Source organism: Macaca nemestrina, chromosome 13 (assembly GCF_043159975.1).
Source record: "Macaca nemestrina isolate mMacNem1 chromosome 13, mMacNem.hap1, whole genome shotgun sequence".
Taxonomy (NCBI): Eukaryota; Metazoa; Chordata; class Mammalia; order Primates; family Cercopithecidae; genus Macaca; species Macaca nemestrina.
This window is the reverse complement of record NC_092137.1, coordinates 27,012,459-27,033,044: the sequence shown is the minus strand read 5'-3', so window position 1 is coordinate 27,033,044 and position 20,586 is coordinate 27,012,459. Positions and strand designations below refer to the sequence as shown.

Genomic DNA, 20,586 nt, shown 5'->3' with positions numbered 1-20,586 from the left:
TACATTATGGACGATGTGTCAATGTAGGTTCATTGATTTCAACAAATGTACCACACTGGTGTGGGATGTTGATGGTGGGGGAGGTTGTGGGGGGCAGGGGGCGGGTTGGGGAGGAAATACATGGAAACACTCAATTTTGATGTGAACCTAAAACTGCTTTAAAAACAGTCTATTCAGGCCGGTCATAGTGGCTCACGCCTGTAATCTCAGCACTTTGAGAGGGCGAGGCGGGTGGATCACCTGAGGTCAGGAGTTTGAGACCAGCCTGGCCAACATGGTGAAACCGCCCCTCCACTAAAAATACAAAAAATTTAGCTGGGCATGGTGGCGGGCACCTGTAGTTCCAGCTACTTGGGAGGCTGAGGCTGGAGAATCACTTGAACCTGGGAAGTGGAGGTTGCAGTGAGCCAAGATTGTGCCATTGCACTCCAGCCTGGGGAACAAGAGCAAAACTCTGTCTCAAACAAACAAAAAGTCTACTCAAAAATTAGTAAGTGATGCGCTAACACAGAAAAAAGTTACATCAAGGCACATCCAACAACACATGCAAAGCCAACATTTGTATTAATAGGCAGAATAGACAATATTTACTAAATATTCACTCATACCCTGAACAGTGGACACTCCCTCCAAATTCCTTCTTATACCTCAAGTAGACTGTCAAAACTGTCCAGTATAAAAGGGGCACATAGGGAAAAGCAAGGCACATATAGGGAAAAACAAGGCCCTTTCTCCCCTCAACAACTTAGATCACTCTAAGTGTCCACTTAAATTCAAACTCCTTTAGGTGAGGTAAGACAGCAAAATGCTCAGAGGTCATTGAACTACTGAAATGTCTGTGTAGGGCTGGGCATGTGGCTCATGCCTGTGATATCCCAACACTTTGGGAACCCGAGGTGGAGGATCACTAGAGACCTGGAGTTTACTGATTATATGAATCAATGAACCTATAATCAGTGGGACCAGCCTAGGCAACATAGTGAGAAGCCATCTTTACAAAAAATGTAAAAAAAATGTAGCCAGGCATGGTGGCATGCACCTGTAGTCCCAAATACTCAGGAGGCTGTGGTGTGAGGATCATTGAGCCCAGGAGTTTGAGGCTGTGGTGAGCTACGATCACGAACCACTTCACTCCAGCCTGGGCAACAGGGAAAGACCCTGTCTCTTTAAAACAAAACAAATGCCTGTGTAATTGACACTGGGTCATTCTGAAATAGGGTAGGGCAGGTGTGCCTGGCTCTGTGGGAAACAATCCACCCTATCTATGGTGGTGGCATTTTGTGAATGGACTGGCAACATAGCAGGCATGAGCTCAGCAACACTATCTGCCTAGTAATATTATCCATTGTAGTAAGTCAGGCTACCCATCAAGCTGCCCTGCTCTAAAACTGAAGTGTGGATTGGATACAAATAACCAGAGGAATCCAGAAATCTGCTGGAGGCTTAGGAAAACAAAAGGAAGTTTCATAGTGAGTTATGCATATTATTTTCAAGTCCACGAAATAACTGCTAATAGGCCGGGTGTGGTGGCTCACGCCTGTAATCCCAGCACTTTGGGAGGCCGAAGCAGGCGGATCACGAGGTCAGGAGATCGAGATCATCCTGGGTAACATGGTGAAACCCCGTCTCTACTAAAAATACAAAAAATTAGCCGGGCGTGGCGGCGTGCGCCTGTAGTCCCAGCTACTCGGGAGGCTGAGGCGGGAGAATGGCGTGAACCTGGGAGGCGGAGCTTGCAGTGAGCTGAGATTATGCCACTGCACTCCAGTCTGGGAGACAGAGCGAGACTCCGTCTCAAAAAAAAAAAAAAAAAAAAAAACAAAACAAACAAAAAAAAACTGCTAATAAAGTTAATAAGAGATAACCATACTCAAAACTGCCCTTCAGCTTTATGGTGTGTTATCGGTTGACCTTCAGCTGTGTGAAGTTACTGTCCAGATGTGACTGAGGTGTCAGCTCCTTTCGGTTCTTCCAGTAACAACAATAGTTACAGTGTGACTGCCCCACCCATCAGCATCACTGTCATACACTCTGCTAGCCCACGCTGGTTCAATTTACTGGCTCTGCTTGGACTCTTGTTTGTTGACAGCTCTGCAAAAATGAAACATCTCGACATCTGGTTTTGCTTTAACGCAGAGCAGGTGCAGTGTTGGACTAGTTCTCCACAAAGGAAAAATTTCAGACAATTTCAACACTGGGTCAAAAAACTTTATCTATCGAATAAAGTCAATTAAGCTTAAGCTGTCAGTGTGGAGATGGCAATTAATCTAAGTTGATGAAAAATGTTGCTCCCCAGGATTTTAGTGTCAGAAGTTAAATGAACCCAGCAAGGTAAATATAGTCACACATTAGAAGCCAACACAGCACTGTGGCATCCTTGGTTCGCTGGATGCAGCCTTGGACTTCTAGAAGTTATCACCAAACTTGTCCTCCCTGTGCCATTGACAACCCATTCTCACAACTGCCACCTTTCTCCAACTTGCCTTGAACACAGGCCAGTTCTCCTGCCCAGCAGTCCCAAAACATTGGCCCTTTGCCAGGTAGTTTATCTTCTCCAGGAAGATGGTCATGGTTAATTGCCACTAGGAGAGAAAGGGCTTGTGGGCTAATTCCAGAGGAAAGGCAGCAAACACATGAGATGCTGTTATATTCATGACCTCACTTTGGGTCAATATTTTCTTACATCTGCTACTTTATATTTGAACCACTGAAAAAGCAGAGTGTCTCAGGGCTCCACGTGAGAAGGGAAGTGGTAACTGGCCATCATACCTGCTGAGCATCATGGGAGTTTATGAGGGAAGCTGAATCTGCTTTGAGAGCTGCTAGAGCATATCTCTAGTACTGCTGACTTGAAACATTCAAGGAAACCAAACTGAGAACTAAGAAACCAGCAGTTAGATCTAACTTCTCTTTAGTATTGCTGACTTGAAACATTCAAGAAAACACATCTGAGAACTAAGAAATCAGCAGAGTTATCTAACTCCTTATAGTCTCAAGTCAAAAAAAAAAAAAAGGGGCTTTGGCGATAACCCTTGGACTCATGTGTCCTTGGAGTTCTAAATCTTTCACTCACTGCTCTATAAAATGAAGGTCCTGGCAAGGAAAGGACATCTCCTGGTCACTGGCCAAGAATTCCCCTAAGAGACGGCCCCCTGTTTTTCCAAGCACAAAACTATCAAGGCAAATTTGGGATATGAATCAGTGACAAGTCAGACAGTATAATTAGCGTAGCAAGAGAAGTGTCTATAATACCCACCAGGTCAAACTTTAGACCATGGATGTGGCCTTCCCCACCAGGAGCTTAATTACAGCCATGGCTACAGTCTTCAGGAGGGCAAGGGCCCAAGATTTTGTTATTCTGAACCATAATTAGGGGAATTTCTGTATGAGGATGCAGACAGGAATGCTAGAAATCAATCTGTGTCCTTTATTCCACCTGGTAGGCATACCCAATAACCATATGCTGAGTCCTGTCTCAGGTTGATGGAGGGTTCCCTGGACCCAAGGCACACAACTACCTGGGCTCTGCTCTCCAGACAGATGATAGGAAGGATGGACAGTGGAGAGAAGCTGAGCCTTGTGACAGAGTCCCCCAGCATGATGGGGAATGGAAAGTTGGAAGAAGTAGGACTATGAAGGAGGAGACAGGAAGGGGCTTAGAGGCATTTGGGGCAGGTTGGGCATTTTGAAGTGAGAGGCATTTCCATCCAGCCCCCCATGTCCACTGACAGCCACACCCAGGCTTCAGGTGGAGATGAGGCTGCTGTTTCCCAGCGTGGTGCTATATTCTTCTGGAAGCCCCTTTCCTTCTGCTGTGGCTAGAGCTGTAACCAAGAATGGGAACAGGAGGCTGCTAAAGTCTGGAGAAGCAGGAATCATTTGTCAGAAGAACACAGAAGCCACCTGCTGGGAGTTCTGTCTTTTTGGAGATAAGCTGTTTGGGGTTTAGAAATGAGATGGAAGGAAGTGGAAGGCAGAGGGCAAGGGCGGAGTTGTGAGAGGCTACCATCACAAGGATGGAGGCTGGGGGCCATGTGCAGTAGGTCCAGAAAAGTGTTCAGTGGAATTGTGGGTAGGACGCTGAGATGCCGCTGGGCCCTGTCCCCACCAAAGATGGAAGAACTGAGGTGGAGGCAACTGGCCACTTGCCTAGGAGAGAACTCAGGCACCAAGTTAAAAAAGACTCCCATGAAGAACTGCCACCTTCTACCCGCTGCAGTCTTGGTTTGCCCACGCAGAAATCATGGCCAGGGAGGCAGGGCCTACTGCTGGGATATCAGGGCAAGTGCCCAGTCCAAGAAAGCCACTGTGATGTCCTGTAGGCAGAGCCAGGTCCAGTGGACAGCCTCACTGAGCTGTGTCTTCATGCAGTCCCAGGTCACCTCACCTCTGGAAAGAAAGTGGAACATTTTTGAGTATGCACGTGTGTAGCTGTGTCAACTCTCGGGGCTGAAAACTTAGACCCACAACCCTCATCCCAGGGTGGTCAGGGATGGGCAGTCAATTAAGCTTAAGCTGTCAATTAAGGATGTAGCGAGGGGCAGGACAGTGTGGGAGACTGGTCAGAGATGGCTTGTCCCTGGGGCCCGGGAATGGGGCTGCTGGGGATCCTGCTGGAGCCCTGGGCAAAGGTCTCACCTGCATGCCTCATGGCAGTGCTTGTGGGCGCTGGCCAGGGCCTCAAGCAAGAGGTGCCACAATGGCAGCAGTACATTCTGGTAGAAAAGCAGGGGCAGCTCTCTCAGATAGCGGAGCAGCTGATTCAGGGAATCAGGGAGCTGGATCTGTAGCTGGACCATGGAGAATGGATGGGGTCAGAGTATCCAGGGAACTGCATCCTGGACCTAAGGACTCAGGCCACACAATGCTGCTCCTTTCCCAGAATTCTGCTCCTGGGAAAACCAGCCCGTCATGTGACTCCCTGTCTCTGACTTACCCTCTGAGAGAGGCTGGTGAGGCTGTCACCAAACCAGGCAAGGTGAGAGGCACAGTGGGCAGAAAAGAAGCTGACTGTGGCATTGGTGTGAGCCCAGGCCAGCTGCAAGCTGGGCCGCACCATGGTGAGCAGGTGAGAGCCCCAGACAGGCAGTGTCTCCTCCAGCCAGCTGTGGAAGATGGAAGTGGGGGAAGAGGGCTCTGAGTCTCCTCAGGCACCGCTTAGCTCCCAAGAAACAGCTGGGGAAATGGAGGCCGCGGGAAAGGAGAATCACAAGTGCTTCCCACTGTCACCTCCCTGACACCCAGGCCTCCTCTCTTCTGCCTCTCCTCTCCCCTCCCTGGGAGAAGCTCACCTGTAGCCTTGCAGACTGTAGGAGTAGAGCTTGGCACACGCTTGTTGGCTAGCAGGTAAGAAACCAGATGTTCGAAGCAACCGGCCAGTAAGGGAGGCTGAGTAAAGGGGGCCTCTGGTGAGCCGGGAGATGAGAGGGGCAGGGACTGGGGAGACAGACACTACAGGGCCTAGAGCAGGCACAGCGAGGTGCTGGGCAGAGCTTTGTGTGCTCACAGGGCCACAGAGCCAGCTCCAGCCTGCTGTGGAGGAAGGCATGCGGAGTTGTCCTTCTCCTGCTGGGCCAGGTGTGCAGGAATGCAGCTGCCGGGTAGAGCTTGGGCTCAGGGTTCAGGAAGCCTCAGGTTGAGGGTCTGCCCTTCTACTTACTAGCTATGACCTAAAGCTAATTGCTACATCTTTCTGAGACCATTTTCTCAGGAGTTAAAAGGAGGTAACACCTACTCAAATGATACCATGAATATGCAAGCACTTCTATACTGCAAAGTCCTAGTCTAATCTGAAATGGTAGTGTCATATCTGAGGACAGAAAAGTCTGTCTGTAAAGTGTTTACTCTGAGGATTGAGAACTCGTGAGGACAAAATGTGTGCTGTGGGGGCGGGGGGTGCTACACGTAGCTCTGTGCCCCTCCTATGCCATCCTCCTCACTTGCCCATTGCTGCTTACCCTGGAAGGAGCTGTGTGACCGGAGGTCATGGCACAGGAAGCCTACAGCGAAGACCAGCAGCAACAGGAGGAGCCGCGTCCAGGGCAGCCGAGGACCCTGAGCCTGCTGCAACAGGCCCTGGTGGGAGGGGAGCAGGAGACAGTTGTAGAAGCGAGAGGGGCTGGTCTTTGCCTCTGAGGGCAGACCTCAAGCCAGGCCTTCCCGGAAGAGCGTCAAGCCTTCACATTACCCTGGAGGCAGCGGGGGGCTCCACAGACAGGTGGGGCAGGAATGTGATACAGGCCCAACCCGGGTGTGCTGAGACAGAGATGTAAGATAGCGTGTGGGCTGGAGGGGGCCGGGTGCCAGCACCTTGCAGGCCATGTCACAGGTGACGACATCCTGGTTGTTACCGCTGCCCTTCCTCAGCAGCTCCTGGTTGGTAAGCTTGAGGGACTGAATGGTTTCTTGCAAAGACTTCTGTACCTATGGACAAGAAAGGTCTGGCCTGTGAGGGAATTCAGAGCTTCCATCCTGCTTCATTTTCCATGCCAACAGGGTCCCTTCTCAGGGAAGGGACAGTGGCTGAGGAGCCCCTACTCAGAACCCAGAATCCAGACAGGGCTCAACCTGCCACGTCCTCCCAGCTCCTCACCTTCTTGGGAATCTGCTCCCAGGAGCTGAGCAAGTGCTCCAGCAGCAGGCTGTGGGGAAAGCACAACCCCTCCATCAGGTGGCTCATGCGGCCTTGCCCATCCTCCCATCCTCCATTAGCCCTGGCTCCTTCAGGCTGAAAGACCCTCCACCTACCACCCACAGAGCAGCAGCTTCCTAGAGGTTGCTCCAGCAATGTTCCCACTCAGCCTGAGAGGTGTCAGGCCATGAGACAGTGACCCAGGCTCCCCTTCTGCTTCTAGCACAGGGACAGGCTGGCCCCCCACCCCACCTGCCTGGACTGTGACAGGTGCTTAGGGTACAGCTGCCTCCAGACGCTGGCGCTGAGGGGGTCCACTGTCAGGCACTCGGTCAGGCTGCTCAGGAGCTGCACAGCGGGACAGAGGGAGAGGCTGCTGGGGGCATGGGGCAGGCGGAGGGGGAGAGTGCTAAGAGGTGATCCCCTTCCCGTTAAGTGAGGCCACCCAGGCCGCACATTCACCCTAAGGAGTGGAGAAACAGTGTCAAGACTCCAGAAAGCTCTCTGAGAGGCTGTAAAGCGGGAGATTGGGGCTCCTGAGCTAGAGCTCTGAGCTCAAAGATCACTCATCTGCAAGTGACGGGCATCAGAAACCACCCAGACCTGAACGTGCTGTCCCTTGGGATCCATCTTCTGAGGGTGAAGCTCGAGTGAGCGGGGCAGGCAGCTGTCAACAGGGAGCTAAGGAAAAGCCTCAGAATGGGCTCTGTGAAGGCAAGGCCTTTGTCAGCAGGTAGGGACCGCTGCAGTTGACCCCTGGGGAAGGAGAAGCAGCCTCCCACCACGTCTCACCTCTTTCTTCATCTCAGGGGGACAGCTAGGGGTGGCTCTGGACAGGAAAGAAGGGAAGTAGGTATGCAGGGTGGAATCTGGCTTTGCTCCAAATGCCAGCACCTTCAGTCGGGGGTAGAGCTGACATAGCTGCTCCTGCAGGCTGGGTGGGGTGGGGAGGAAAGCCAGGCATAAGCTATAAATGGAGCTGTATGATGTGAACCTTTTGCTTGCTTCAGAGCCCATGCCTGCCTGGGGGGAATAGCCACTGAGGACCTTGCAATGGCTCTGAATCTTTTTACTCAGAGACTCCTTGGAAATCTGTTGAAAGCCATGGACCCTATCCCTAAGAAAATGCCCATATGCCAATCACACTCAAGGGTCCATATAATTTCAAGGGATCACTGTTCCCTTGAAACCTACTCTTGAACTTCCAGGTTGCAAATCTCAGATCTAGGATGGCTGAGGAAGAAGGGATGGGAAAATGTAACGTGGTTCTGGTGCTGGGGGGGTCCCTTCACAGCAGGTGTGCCCCAGAGCAGTACTACCTGGGTGTCAGGGAGTTGTTCGGCATATAGGCAAAGTCCAGAAGTGGGAAGAAGTCCTTGGGGCCAATCATGCCGAAGCCCTTGGTAAGGTTGGGATGCATCCTGTGGGGATGAAGAAACAGGTTAGGTTCGCTGGACACCACCACCTATGCCAGCTGTTTTGGTCATGACCCCAGCTAAGCCAACATCTAGGAAAAAGGGTGTAAACTCTACCCCATCTGCCAGCCCTTAATAGCTCCCTCTTCTTCCTTCCTCACCATCACATTCTAAGATGGTGGGAGAAGCTGGTCCTGATTTTCCTCATATCCCTGGAGACCAAGATCACAGCCTCCCATTTTGCTAAAACAGCCATCTGGGACACCTTGAGCCTTCCCCTCGCTGCCCTTCCATTACTCACAGGAGCAGCCGATCCAGGTATGTGATGGCAAACGGAGACAGAGACTTGATGCCCAGCACAGGTAGCATGATCCCCAGCCACACTGTGGAGGTGAAGGTCAGGAGGGAAGCCTCAGGCTTGCACCTATTGGGGGCATCAAACAGGAGTTTTCCGGTTCCAAAACCCTCCCTCTTTCTTCCCTATTTCCCTGTTACCTTTCAGTCCCTCGGTGAGGTTGGCAAAACCCGCTTGACCCAGGGCCCACATGATGGTCAGACACTTGGCTGGTCGGCTCTGGTGGGACCTCAGTAGTTCCAGGAACTGAGGAGACCGGTAGGGAAGGCAGATTGGGATAGGACAAAACACCAGGAGCACCCCCAAAGACAGGCGGGAAGGGAGATGTCAACTGGAAGAGGGAGGACAGGCCGAGCAAGAGTGGAGCACTATGACCACGTGGTGCAGGGATTGTTTGTGGGCTTCACCTATACTCTGCCATTGGCTGGATGACTGAGCCTAGGAAAGTTACTGAACTCCTCTGTGGCTCAATCTTTTCATTTATAAAAATGGGAAATAATAGCAGTACCTGGCTGCTATGTTTCCAGAGCAGACACACAGTAAGTGCTAATAGTATTACCTATTATTACTAGGCTTATAGGTCTTCCACTATCCCAAACCTGAGTCCAACAATGTAGATTCTGCCCAGACTCCCCAGTCCTAGCTTCCTGGTGTCCCCACCACCACTGAGAGCTCACCTTCCCTAGGTTTGCGGTGGCAATCTTGGGCTTGTCTTGCAGGATGGCCTGGATACAGATGCGGTAACCATGTAGTGACTCCCCTGGAGAGATACACATTCTCACACCTACTCACATGACTTGGCATCCCAAACCTGAAATCTTCCATTTGTCAGTGGTGAGCCCAGGCCCCAGGTCCACTGACTCCTAACTTCCTCCACCCTTTCCAAAAACAGTGTCAAGGTTAGCACATTTCCCTACTGGAAACAGAACCACTGAGTGGTACTGAAAGCAGGAAAAAAAGGAGGAGGCTCCCAAGATGGTCATCCCTCCTGTGCCCCCTCACCTGGTGTCTTATCCAGCTCTTGCAGCATGGTGAACAGACAGTGGTCAAAAAAGAGCTCCAGAGACCCTGCTGCCTTCGCCAGCAGCCCTCGGATGATCCCACGCAGCTCCCGGCTCACCAGGCTGTAGGGATAATCTAAGGCCCATAGGCCTCATTGTGAGTGCTAGGACCAGACACCCATCAGCTCTGAGAACTGTGGTGCTCTCCCTGAGAATGGTGAGTGGAGGCAAAGGCCCCTGCACTGAGGTTGGGATCCTTCCTCTGAGGAGACCCAGAGGGAGGATCACAGAACGAGGCCCAGAAACATTCACAGTCACAGGTGTTTGAGACCAGCCCAAACACCCATGGAAATCAAGACAGTGGGGGGCACTGGGATCTGTTATACCACCCTTTTTGAATTTCTTTGAACTTGTCTGAGCTTGAGGAAGCTGGAAGGACTTACCATGAGTATGCTGGCTCAGCGTGGGTTCACTTAGAGGAGCTTGTAGCTTGTAGTTGAGATAGCTGGCCAGGTCCTTCAACCATATGGATGGGTTTCCAGAGAACACGCTCTGGCTCTTATCCAGTTCCTTCTGCAGGGCTGCCACATCCAGCTGCCAGGGACAATCCCCCAACCCCCCACCATGGCGAGTTGTGAGTGAGGGAGTAAAGAAGTGGGGTAGGGGTGGGAAAATGGTTGAACTAGGTGGCAGCAGGAAGAAGGGTTTCCGTTTTTAAGCATAAGAACATGGAATGCTGCAATTCTGCTGCACCCACATCTTTAAGTATGGAACAGGACAGCTGAAAATGCTGATCTCAAGGCCCTATCCTCTCAGGCTCTCCACATGTTTAAGAGGAAAACAGAGGGCCAGGCGCAGTGGTTCACACCTGTAATCCCAGCACTTTGGGAGGCCAAAGTGGGTGGATCACCTAAGGTCAGGAGTTTGAGACCAGCCTGGCCAACACAGTGAAACCCCGTCTCTACTAAAAATACAAAAATTAGCCAGGCGTGGTGGCACGCACCTGTAATCCCAGCTACTTGGGAGGCTGAGGCAGGAGACAGAGGTTGCAGTGAGCTGAGATCACGCCACTGCACTCCAGCCTGGGCGACAGAGGGAGATTCTATCTCAAAAAAAAAAAAAAAAAAAAAAAAGGAAAACAGAGGACAAGATAGAAAATGAAAGATCAGTATTTCCACAGGACAGAGAATCATAACCAGTTTCTCCATCTCCTCCCTGGTGTTCCTGGGTCTTCAAGGCTTTCCTCTTACCAATCCATGTTTCCCTATAAATTTTCCATTTCCTTTCTATTCTAGCTACAGGCATTCTGTTCCCCTGGGGTTTCCATCTTCTCCTGAACTCCTGCTCTCAACCCTTAAGTGTTCCTCCAATTTCATAGGATCTCAGCTGTCCATCCGCCTCCTCCTCTCATCTTCTCTACATCTCAAGCCCCCATTCTTTCTGCGTGTCATGTCTAGGCACACTCACAGCTTTCAGTGCTTCCTCCAGGCTGCGGAAGCGGCCCTGCTTCTGGTTTTGGTTGGGAAGAGTTGCCACCTTCTTTGGCTGCTTCTTGTTCCCTGGTTTCTTAGGCTCCACAGCAGGGGGTGGGACCTGCTCCTTATTCTGCCGCTTCATGATATTCTCAAAGCCCCGCTCATAAAGGGTGCTTGTGGTCTGGATTGGAGCTGAGGTGAAGATAGGTAGAGAAAGGCAGGCCACCCTTGAGTCCCCAAGGCCTCACCTATCAGTGGTCCCTTTCCCCACACTGCCACCTAATTAATCTCCAGGGAAGAGCCTGTCTCAAAGCCCCTTCCTCTTGGGCTGCTTAAAGAGCAGGGCAGGGTGTTCTCCTGGTAGTTTCTTTCGTTACAGCTCTTGAGTCTATGGGCTCTTTCATAAAGATGGGGCAGTTCTTTATTAGACAAATCAGAGTATGTAGGAACAAGCAGAGAGGCTGGATATAGAGGTTTGCCTTATTCGGTGAGTGGCTACTAGTCTGGAAAGGCAGGCTTTTTCCATCTTGGTCCTACCCTAACGCCTCTTGGTTCCGACATGACAACTCTATAATCAACAAGTGGCAATCTTTCTCCACTCCTCAGTGGAAGAACCAGGTGTCACTTATAATTCCTGGTGAGTGTTGAGTGTGTGGCACTCATTTCTCCCACTGCTTGGCCTCCTGTCCCTTCCTCCATGACTGGTTACTTAAAGAGGGGGCACTGTGTATAATGATCCAGAGTGCCTCTTCCCAGCTCAGACACCTGCCCAGGGAGGCCGGCTAGGTTCCTGGGCAGCTGGGAGAGTGTGTGCAGTGAACTGAGAGTCTGAGGACCGGAATCCTGGCCCCTCTGACACATGACCCTGGCCAGGGTGTCCAACTTCACTGGGCCTCAGTTTACTCATCTGGGAGGTAAGGACCGCAACCTCCCCTGGAGCTGTCCGCCTCCCGTAAGGCTCCAAAAAGACAACGCAAGGGTGGCGCTCCGGGATGTGCCTGCGAGCTCGCGCCCAGGTTCTGGGAGCGGCTCGCTGCGACCCTGCCGGACAGGCCCGGGGTACGCGCCAGGCAGGGTGGGTACTCACGGGTCAGGTCGTATTTCCACACTCCATTTGCTTCCCCGAGCGCCCGGCGGTTCCCGCCGCCGCCTCGGCCGCCAGCGCCGGCCCCAGGCCGCCGGCCCTTCTTCACCACCTCCCAGCGCCCCACGCCCGCCGTCTTGGCCGCCATGGCTCGGAGCCCTCCCGCCTCGGCCACTTCCCCTGCTTTCCGGCCCGGCGCTGGCGCGCCGCACTCTGCCACGTCTCCTCGCAGGACCGCGCGCCCGGCGCCCAGCGCCCGCCGCAAGGCAGCCTGGGACTTGTAGTCCCTCTCCTGGGCCGGGCTCTTTCGGGCGAGGAGCGACTGGAAGAGGCTCCCGTGGCAGCCTGCGGTCCCCGTCCAGGCGAAGAGGCCGGAAGGAGAGGAGATTCCCTTCTGAGAACGTTCACTGAGCGCCGATGTGAACGCCACGGCATCGAGAGACTTGGTAGAACTGTTTCTGTTTTTGTTTCCTTTATTGATCAATTGATTGATCGATTGATTGACAGGGTCTCGCTCTGTCGCCCAGGCTGGAATGCCCAGGCTGGAATGCAGTAGCGCGACCCCAGCTCACTGTAACCTCCGCCTCCCAGGTTTAAGCGACTCTCGTGCCTCAGCCTCCCGAGTAGCTGGGACTACAGGCTCCCGCCGCCACGCCCAGCAAATTTTTGTATTTTTGGTAGAGACTGGGTTTCGCCATGGTGGCTAGGCTGGTCTCGAACTCCTGACCTAAAGTGATCCACCCGCCTCGGCCTCCCAAAGTCCTGGGATTACAGGCGTGAGCTGCGGCGCCCAGCCACTGCTTTTCTTTCCTTTCTGGTACAGCTGGAAGGATGGGATGGAAGTAGTGCTCCTCATCTCTGGGGAGAGTTTGAAGATTGAATGCTTCCTTTCTTCTAGGAAAGTGCTGGCTTTACTGCTGCTAGTGATTAAACTTCGGGTTTAATGGGCTATACAAATCTATTGCCAAAGAACAAGGAAGAGGATGGAGGCTTGAGGAAAGGGCAGAGTGTTGGGGAGCTGGGGTAGGAAGTGGAGAATGGAGAATACTTCTTTTATTTTTATTTTTATTTTTTGAGACAGGATCTTGCTTTGTCACCCAGGCTGGAGTTCAGTGGCACGATCACAACTCACCGCAGCCTCGACTTCCAGGGCTCGGTTGATCCACCGCCACGGATCACCTGACCCACCACCACGCCCGGCTAATCTTTGGTATTTTTTGTAGAGACAGGGTTTTGCTGTGTTGCCCAGGCTGATCTCAAACTCCTGGGCTCAGTGATCCACCCTCCTCAGCCTCCCAAAGTGCTGGGATTACAGGAGTGAGCCACTGCTCCTGGCCTCCGAGTTCTTCTCATGGAGGCTGAGAAAAGTTTGGGGGTCTGGGACAGCTAGGGCCGGGTTTCCCCTTCCAGGCAATGGGAAAGAACAGGCTCTGCCTCCCACCACAAGAGTCAGTCCCAAGTTCCAGATGTGTCAGGGAAGCGATGGAGAGCCCCAGACTTGAGGCATTTGCAGACAGGTTCCTGCTCAGACATCCATGTGGAGGGTGTTAGTATCTTGGGAGCCTTCAGAACCTTGAAGCATGCCAGCAGAGGAGAATGAGGGAAGAGAAAATCGAAGTGACTTATCACAATTAAAGAAATGTGCTATTTCATATACTACTGTGTGTGAGGATGAGATTCCTATCTGCCATACTGAGGTATTATGGTAAGAACTATGAGAGTCCAAATTCCTACAGGATGAACAGCTGAGGGAGTGATGAATTCTTTAGGAAGGAGATTAGCTTCTGGAAGGAGACAGCAGCTGAGATAGGTTCTGAGAAATAGAATTTTCATTGGTTCGCTGGGCGCCGTGGCTCACACCTGTAATCCCAGCACTTCAGGAGGCCGAGGTGGGTATCACTTGAGGTCACCAGCCAGGCCGACATGGTGAAACCCCGTCTCTACTAAATACAAAAAATTAGCTGGGCATGCTGGCACATGCCTATAATCTCAGCGGCTTAAGAGGCTGAGACAGGATAATCGCTTGAACCTGGGAGGTGGAGGTTGCAGTGAGCCCAGACTGTGCCACTGCACTCCAACCTGGGCAACAAAAGCTAAACTCCATCTCAAACCCCAAACAACAAAACAACAACAACAAAAAACAAAATTGAATTTTCACTGGCTGAGGATTAGGGTGGGTGGAGAGAAAATGCCAGTTGTGTGGATCTGTTGATGTAAAACAAAGGCCTAGAGGGTTGGTAAACTGGAAGCAGTTCAATGGGACAATGCTTGATGGGACTTTGGAGGTGATGAGGTTTGATACAGTTTGGATTTTTGTCTCTGCCCAAATCTCATGTTGAATTGTAATCCGCAGTGCTGGCAACGGGGCCTGGTGGGAAGTGTTTGGATAATGGTGGTGGATCCCTCATGGTGGATCCCAGTTCTCATGAGATCTGGTCATTTAAAAGTGTGTGGCACCTCCCCAGCACCTCTCTCTCTCGCTCGCTTGCTCGCTCCCGCTTTTACCATGTGATGTGCCTGCTCCCCCTTTGCCTTCTGCCATGATTGTAAGCTGCCTGAGGCTTCCTTAGAAGCAGATGTCAGCGTTATGCTTCCTATACAGCCTGCAGAACTGAGCCAATTAAACTTCTTATAAATTACCCAGTCTAGATGTTTCTTTATAGCAATGCAACAATAGCCTCATATAAGGTTGGAAAAGGATCTGAGCCCATATGCCAAGGAACTTGCCTGCCAAATCTGGACTTTATCCTTCAGGCCCTGGGAGACCAGTGAGAGGGTGGCATAATCCACTCTTTTGGAAGGGTAAATGGGGCTGTGTGAAATGTTGGTAGGGGAAGGCAGGGGGTGGGAGACGAGCATATCTTGCTGCCTCCTTCTACCTGTCCTCCAGCCCCTTTAGGCCTGACCATGGCTGACTTTCCATCAGGTAGCTCTGAGATGCAGTGCTTTTGGCAAGGACCATATTTGAGCTGATCATTAATCAATTCATTTTGCAGGTCATTGGTTTAGGTGTACTCAGGAGACCAACAGCAATATCTTCTCTTTGTTCGACCCCTCCTGTGTCACATGTATGATCACAGAAGAGACCCTGTTTTTGGAAGAGAAACAGAACTGGCTTTCCATTGAGGCAAATGAGGGGGCTGCCCCATGGCAGAGGCACACAGAAGGGTGGGAGGGGGACTCTCTCTTTCATTGGAATAGTCTGGTAAGTTACCAGTTCTAACTTGGCATCTAGGACGTATAAATCATGCATTTACTTATCCAGCAACCTTTTCTAAGCACCTTCTCTGTGTCAGGCCCTGTGCTAGGTGGAGCTGGAAGATATACCTCACTTGCTTGTAAGGAACTTGAAGGCTGTGTGGGAGACAAATGTATAAACAAAAAATTACAGTTCACCATCTTAGTGTTCCAGAGGAAAGAAGCACTTAGTATGAGGTACCAGGAAGAGGTGGGGAGAAGGGAGTGGCTTTACATCCTTAAGCTCTGGGTGTTTGAAGAGCAGCCTTAGACACTAGCCATGGAGGTGGGCTTGGGTAGGCCCCACCATGGGGTTTGAAGACCAAAAAGATGTTGGGTCAAGGAGGACATGGGTGTCTAGTATGGGAGTAAGCAGAAGGATGAGCTCACTGAAGCACTGTTTTACCCACTGTACTACGTTTCTATTGCTGCTAAAACAAATTGCCACAAACTTAGTGGCTTAAAACAGGTGTGTTATCTTCCAGTTCTGGAGGGCAGGAGTCTAACTCAGGTCTCCCTGGGCGAGAATTGAGGTGTCAGCAGGACTGGGTTCCTTTCTGGAGGCTTTTGGGGAGCATCCATTTCTTTGTCTTGCCCAGCTTCTAGAGGCCACCTGCATTCCTGAGTTCATGGCTCCCTTCTGTCTTCAAAGCCAACAACAGCAGGTGAGTCACTCTCACATTGTATCACTTTGACCTCTTTTTTTTTTTTTTTTTTGTTTTGAGATAGGATCTTGCTCTGTTGCCCAGGCTGAAGTGCAGTGGCATGATTATGGCTCACTGCAGCCTCGACCTCCAGGGCTCAAGTGATCCATCTCAGCCTCCCAAGTAGCTGGTACTACAGGCATATAGTACCATGCTCGGCTAATTTTTCTATTTTTTGTAAAGATGCGGTCTCGCTGTTGTCCAGGCTGGTCTCCAACTCCTGCGCTCAAGTGATCCTCCTGCCTTGGCCTCTCAAAATGCTGGGATTACAGACAGAGCCACCACACCCTGCCCACTCTGACCCTTTCTGCCTCCTGCTTCCACCCTTACAAATGTTTGTGATGTCATTGGACCCACCTGGATAAACCAGGACACTCTCCCTGTTTTAAGGTCAGCAGATTAGCTTCCTGAATTCCATCTGCAACTTTCTTTCTTTTTTTTTTTTGAGACAGGGTTTCACTCTGTTGCCCAGGCTGGAGTACAGTGGAGCAATCATGGCTCACTGCAGCCTTAACAACAACTGGGCTCAAGTGATCCTCCTGCTTCAGCCTCCTGCGTAGCCGGGACTACAGGCACATGCCACAACAACCTTCAAATTTTATTTTTTGTAGAGATGGTGTTTCCCTATGTTGCTCAGGGAAGTCTTGAACTCCTGGGCTCAAGTGATAATCCCACTTTGGCCTCCAAAAGTGCTGGGATTACAGGCGTAAGCCACCATGCCTGGCCCACAGGCAGCCTTAATTCCCTTTTGCCATGTAACCCACATATTCACAACTTCTGGGGATTGTGATATAGACACAGTGCCTCCCACGCCCACTTTACCTTCAGGGTGAGGTCTCAGCCTGAAAAGCAATGCAGAACAATGGCCTATCCTTTCATGGTATCTACCTTTAATCATGGGGAAAAGCCTTTAAAAATTAGGCAAGGGAATTAAAATCATCACGATAAGTAAAAGCAGGCAAGGAACTTGCTGGAGGAGAAGAACAGAGATAGAATAAGGCAGAAGTGTCTATGTATGTGGGGGTGGGAGTCAAAAGGGGCAGTGGTGATTGAGAAATAAACAGACATGAATTGCTTATTTAAGGCTTGAACCTGATGTCATGATAGAAATGGTGGTGGTCTCGAAAGGGGCCATGGGGTGGGGCCACAGAAGAGACACGGCCCCAGCTGCATGTTGGCCATACTCAGGGTGGCGAGGAAACCAGCACTGTCCTGCAGCTGGAAGAACCTCAGTGGTCTTTGGGGATGAGCCCTGAACCTCAAGTGAAGAAGTGTGAGTTCTAGCCCAGGTTTCTGCCATGGCGAGTGAGTCACGCATGTGGGCCTCTCATCCCTCCTCAGTAAACCGGGGGCTGGTCTAGATGACCCCAAGGCTCTCACATTCATTTCCGCACTCCTGGTCTCTGCTGGGCTTCTGGGACATTGGTTAGTGTGGCCTTTTGTCAGGCACATGCCGGGACTGGGGCTGTGCAGATAATGTGGAAGGGCCCCTGGCTCCCTGTTCCCACTGGAGCCTGCTCTACAGAAGGACCCCCTTGGACATTGCCATCCTGGGCTTCAGCACTCAGAACTGCTTGTTCTTTGTAGCCATCCCAGCTCTCTCTGTCACGTGAGCCCCTGTCTTCAGCTGAATCACTATGGTGAGGTGTGTGAGCTTTGACAACAGGTGGGGAATGACATGCAGTCCCCCTGACCCAAAGGAGACTGAAACGAAGAACCTCTTGGCCAGGCCACTACGGTGTCATGGTGTCCCACAGCCGCTTCACCAGCTGCCCCTTGTCATGGCCACGGGCCCAGACCTAGTTCCTCCTCAGGGATAGGGGGTTGGGGCCCCTGCCTGCCCTCAGAGCCCTACCACCAGTGTTGGGCACTGGGGCTAGGCTGGAGCTGGGCTCCGAGCCCAGAGCTGGTGGTGGTTTCCAGGCCTGTGGGAGGGTGACAGTGAGGCTGTGCTGCAGCTGTGGACTTTTACCGCACAAGTTTATTTAAATAAAAGTGAACACATATGCAGGCTGGTGCCTGAGGGGCAGGGGGTGGGCAGGGTGGGTGGGAAGCAGACAGACAATGGGGTCCAGGCAGAGTCTGTGTGGTGAACCAGGCTGCTGGAGGGAGTGGCTGGGGGCCTCAGGGCAGCACTGGGCTTCGGTGCTGGGGCAGGGGGCCTTGGGTGGGTGAGCCTGGTGCCAGGAGGTCATTTCCATCCCTCACATGCCCCCCTCCCTCTCCCTGACCCCCTGGGCCTACGGCACTACCTCCTCAGCCCCCTCTCCCTCTCCTGACATCAGCCTTCCCCTCAGTTACTGAGAAGCCAAAAGACAAAATAAATTAGAATGGGTGAGTCCAGCCCCAGCCCCCAGCCATGGGGAAGGGAAGCCAAGCCAGGCACACTGCCCCGAGCCCGTGCTGTCAGCTCTGGAAAAGAACAGGTAAAGTGCAAGGAGAATCCAGTAAGTAAAAATATACCAATGACTTTGTCAAATACACAGCTGCTGGCTGTCGGGAGCAGGTGGCTGGCTGGGGCGGGTGGCAGCAGCACCCTGGGAAATGTTGGGTGACACAACAGAGAGACAACAGAAATAAATAGGGTGGGTGTGGACAGGGGTCCCGCCAACTGGGCCAGCGCCACCGCTTTCCGGCCCCATGCCCCCAAGCCCCGCTCGTCTGGCTCCCCAGTGCTGCGGCACTGACACAAAGCACCCGGCTGACCATGTTAGGAAAGGACTATAATGTGGGAGTGGAGCAGGGAGGGAGGCATGGGGAAGCCGTGCAGTCAGCCAGGGCTGCGGCCGCCCTCAGTATTCGTCCTGGTCTTCTTGTTGATGCTCTTCAATCTCATCGTCCTCAGGGGGTGCGAATCCTTCCTGGAGGGTGGGAAGGAGAGGAAAGTGGTGGGCCAGGCAGGCCAGTCAGGGCTTCTCAGGTTCTGTAGGCAGCTGAAGAGCAAGGGGTCAAGAGCCTGGGAGCCCTGCTAATAGGTGACCCTGGGCTAGTAACTTTACCTCTCTCTCATCAGTAAATTTTCTCCACGGTCCCTTCTGGCCCTATCACACTTCTGGTCTTAGGGCCAGGCCAGACTGGGGAGTGCCCAATGGGCCTGGGAGTGCTCACCTCCGTTGCATAGAGGATGCCAATGATGCCTGAGATAACAGGGCTGTTTTCACTTTCATGCTCCTGGCAGATGAGCTCGATGTCACGAAGTTTGCTGAAGTAGAAGTCACGTTCCTTCTCCAGCCCATCCACTGTCAGCTTCAAGTCCACCAGCTGCTTGTGACAAAGTGGTGTCAAGTCAGAGGTCCCCACCTCAGGCTCCCCTGCCTGCCCTTTCTTGTCCCTGCAGACACCCCAAGGGCCTGGCTTTGGTGACAGGGCTATCTCAGCTACCCTTACCCATCCCACTCACCTGTTGGTTGAGTTCAAGAATTTGGGCATCAGTCTCATGGCCACCATTTCGGGCTGATGGAGGATTCTTCCGGAGAATGCAGGGGGGGGCCACGTTGCTCAGCCGGCCAGAGGTCTGCATGTTTTTTGGGCCTGTGGGGGACGTCCTCTGTGGAACTGCCCAGAGGGAAAGAGTCAGGTGAGTCCACGTGAGCCCACAGCACACGCGGCAGGAGACAGCCTGGTGTGAGGACTGCGGGGGCAGGCCCATGCGACAGGCAGGCACTCTCACCCCCCTGCCCCCACCCCAGGAAGGCCATCTACAGCTAGGCCCCGAGCCTTGGCCACATGGACACTCCAGCAGCTGGGCAGCCGTTTGGCAAGCCTGGGACAGCAGAAACTATAGGGACTAAAGAAGGTATGAGGTGTTGGGGCCGGGAGAGAGTTGGCCTGAGGGATAGAGGAGAGAAATTAGGACGGCAAATTTGGGGAAGCGGAGTTGGAACGGTTCGGGTCCCTCTCATACTGATAGCTAGAGGAAAGGCAGCTGGCACAGGGCCTTTCCTAACAGAAGCCCCAGCCCAAAGCCATCGTCTCTGGGTGGCTGTCCCTCCTGGGGCCCTATGTCAGGATGGGCTCTGTTGCCCTCTGCTGGGCTGGACCAGGTATCTGTACAGCAGTGGCCAAATCAGGGACCCCAGCTCCTCCCCAGCGCAGCCAGCATGCCGTGGCGAACTGCTCACTAGTGACTGCACCTCCCTAGACAGAGCGGGCTGTTTCTAGTGCGAAGCAAGCAGGCGGGCGAGTGGGGCAGGCCCAGGCAGAACGGCAGTGCAGACAGAGGAGGTGGCTCTGCTATGACGGGGTCCGACGCGGGCTGGGGCTGCTTCTCTCCCTTCCCCTCCCAACGCTGCTGCTTCCCAAAGGCCCTATTGCTTCTCTCCCTTCCCCTCCAGGACTCAGACAAAGCCTCGTTTCTAGAGACTCATCTTTCGAGGACTTAGGACTGTTGGGCCTTTGGAGTAGGGAAAGGTGTGATCCAGCTTGGTAACTCCTGCTCTGGCCATCCAGTGGGCAGGGGGCAAGAAGGGGCTGTGGTGCTGGCACCAGGCTCTTGGCCTGGATGCACCTGGACGGAGAAACCAAGTCACCTTGCTGCCCCACCATCTTGAGGCAAACAAGTTAGCTCGTGCTACGAAACAAAGTGTCTTGGGCCTCCTACCCCAGCTGCCACCATGGCTGGTGCTGGTGGCTCTCCTCTTGGAGCAATTTGTGGAGCTCTCTCACCCACTACTTTCACTCCCCC

At 52.6% G+C, this 20,586-nt stretch overlaps 2 protein-coding genes and 1 long non-coding RNA gene across 7 annotated transcripts in view; 1 reads left to right on the top strand and 2 right to left on the bottom strand.

The window, feature by feature from the left end:
• Positions 1–3,407: 3,407 nt before the first annotated feature.
• On the bottom strand, positions 3,408–12,161 carry LOC105479770 (transmembrane protein 214). The gene is made up of 17 exons (XM_011738020.2): positions 11,965–12,161; positions 10,870–11,069; positions 9,846–9,996; positions 9,404–9,538; positions 9,079–9,161; positions 8,542–8,647; positions 8,348–8,429; positions 7,951–8,052; positions 7,424–7,565; positions 6,888–6,979; positions 6,593–6,641; positions 6,310–6,423; positions 5,958–6,075; positions 5,292–5,388; positions 4,937–5,105; positions 4,639–4,790; positions 3,408–4,389 (listed from the first exon to the last, which is right to left on the bottom strand). The coding sequence occupies exons 1-17, from the start codon at positions 12,107–12,109 to the stop codon at positions 4,263–4,265; spliced, it is 2,064 nt and encodes a 687-aa protein (XP_011736322.1). The 5' UTR covers positions 12,110–12,161; the 3' UTR covers positions 3,408–4,262.
• A 13-nt stretch (positions 12,162–12,174) lies between these two features.
• Positions 12,175–19,550, top strand: LOC139357797 (uncharacterized). 3 transcript variants are annotated; one of them, XR_011611562.1, is made up of 3 exons: positions 12,244–12,407; positions 14,958–15,166; positions 15,258–19,550. It is a non-coding gene; the product is annotated as an uncharacterized lncRNA (long non-coding RNA). The 3 variants fall into 3 exon arrangements; XR_011611561.1 differs by having other exon boundaries at positions 14,958–15,863; positions 16,086–19,550; XR_011611560.1 differs by having other exon boundaries at positions 12,175–12,407; positions 14,958–19,550.
• Positions 17,866–20,586, bottom strand: part of LOC105479773 (microtubule associated protein RP/EB family member 3) — a 57,514-nt gene continuing 54,793 nt past the window's right edge. For all 3 annotated transcript variants that reach the window (XM_011738021.2, XM_011738025.2, XM_011738022.2), the window contains exons 5-7: positions 19,303–19,457; positions 19,011–19,163; positions 17,866–18,763 (exon numbers count right to left, since the gene is read on the bottom strand). In XM_011738021.2, coding sequence (XP_011736323.1) covers positions 18,695–18,763; positions 19,011–19,163; positions 19,303–19,457 — 377 coding nt within the window. In that variant the 3' untranslated portion in view covers positions 17,866–18,694. The remainder of the gene's footprint in view (positions 18,764–19,010; positions 19,164–19,302; positions 19,458–20,586) is intronic.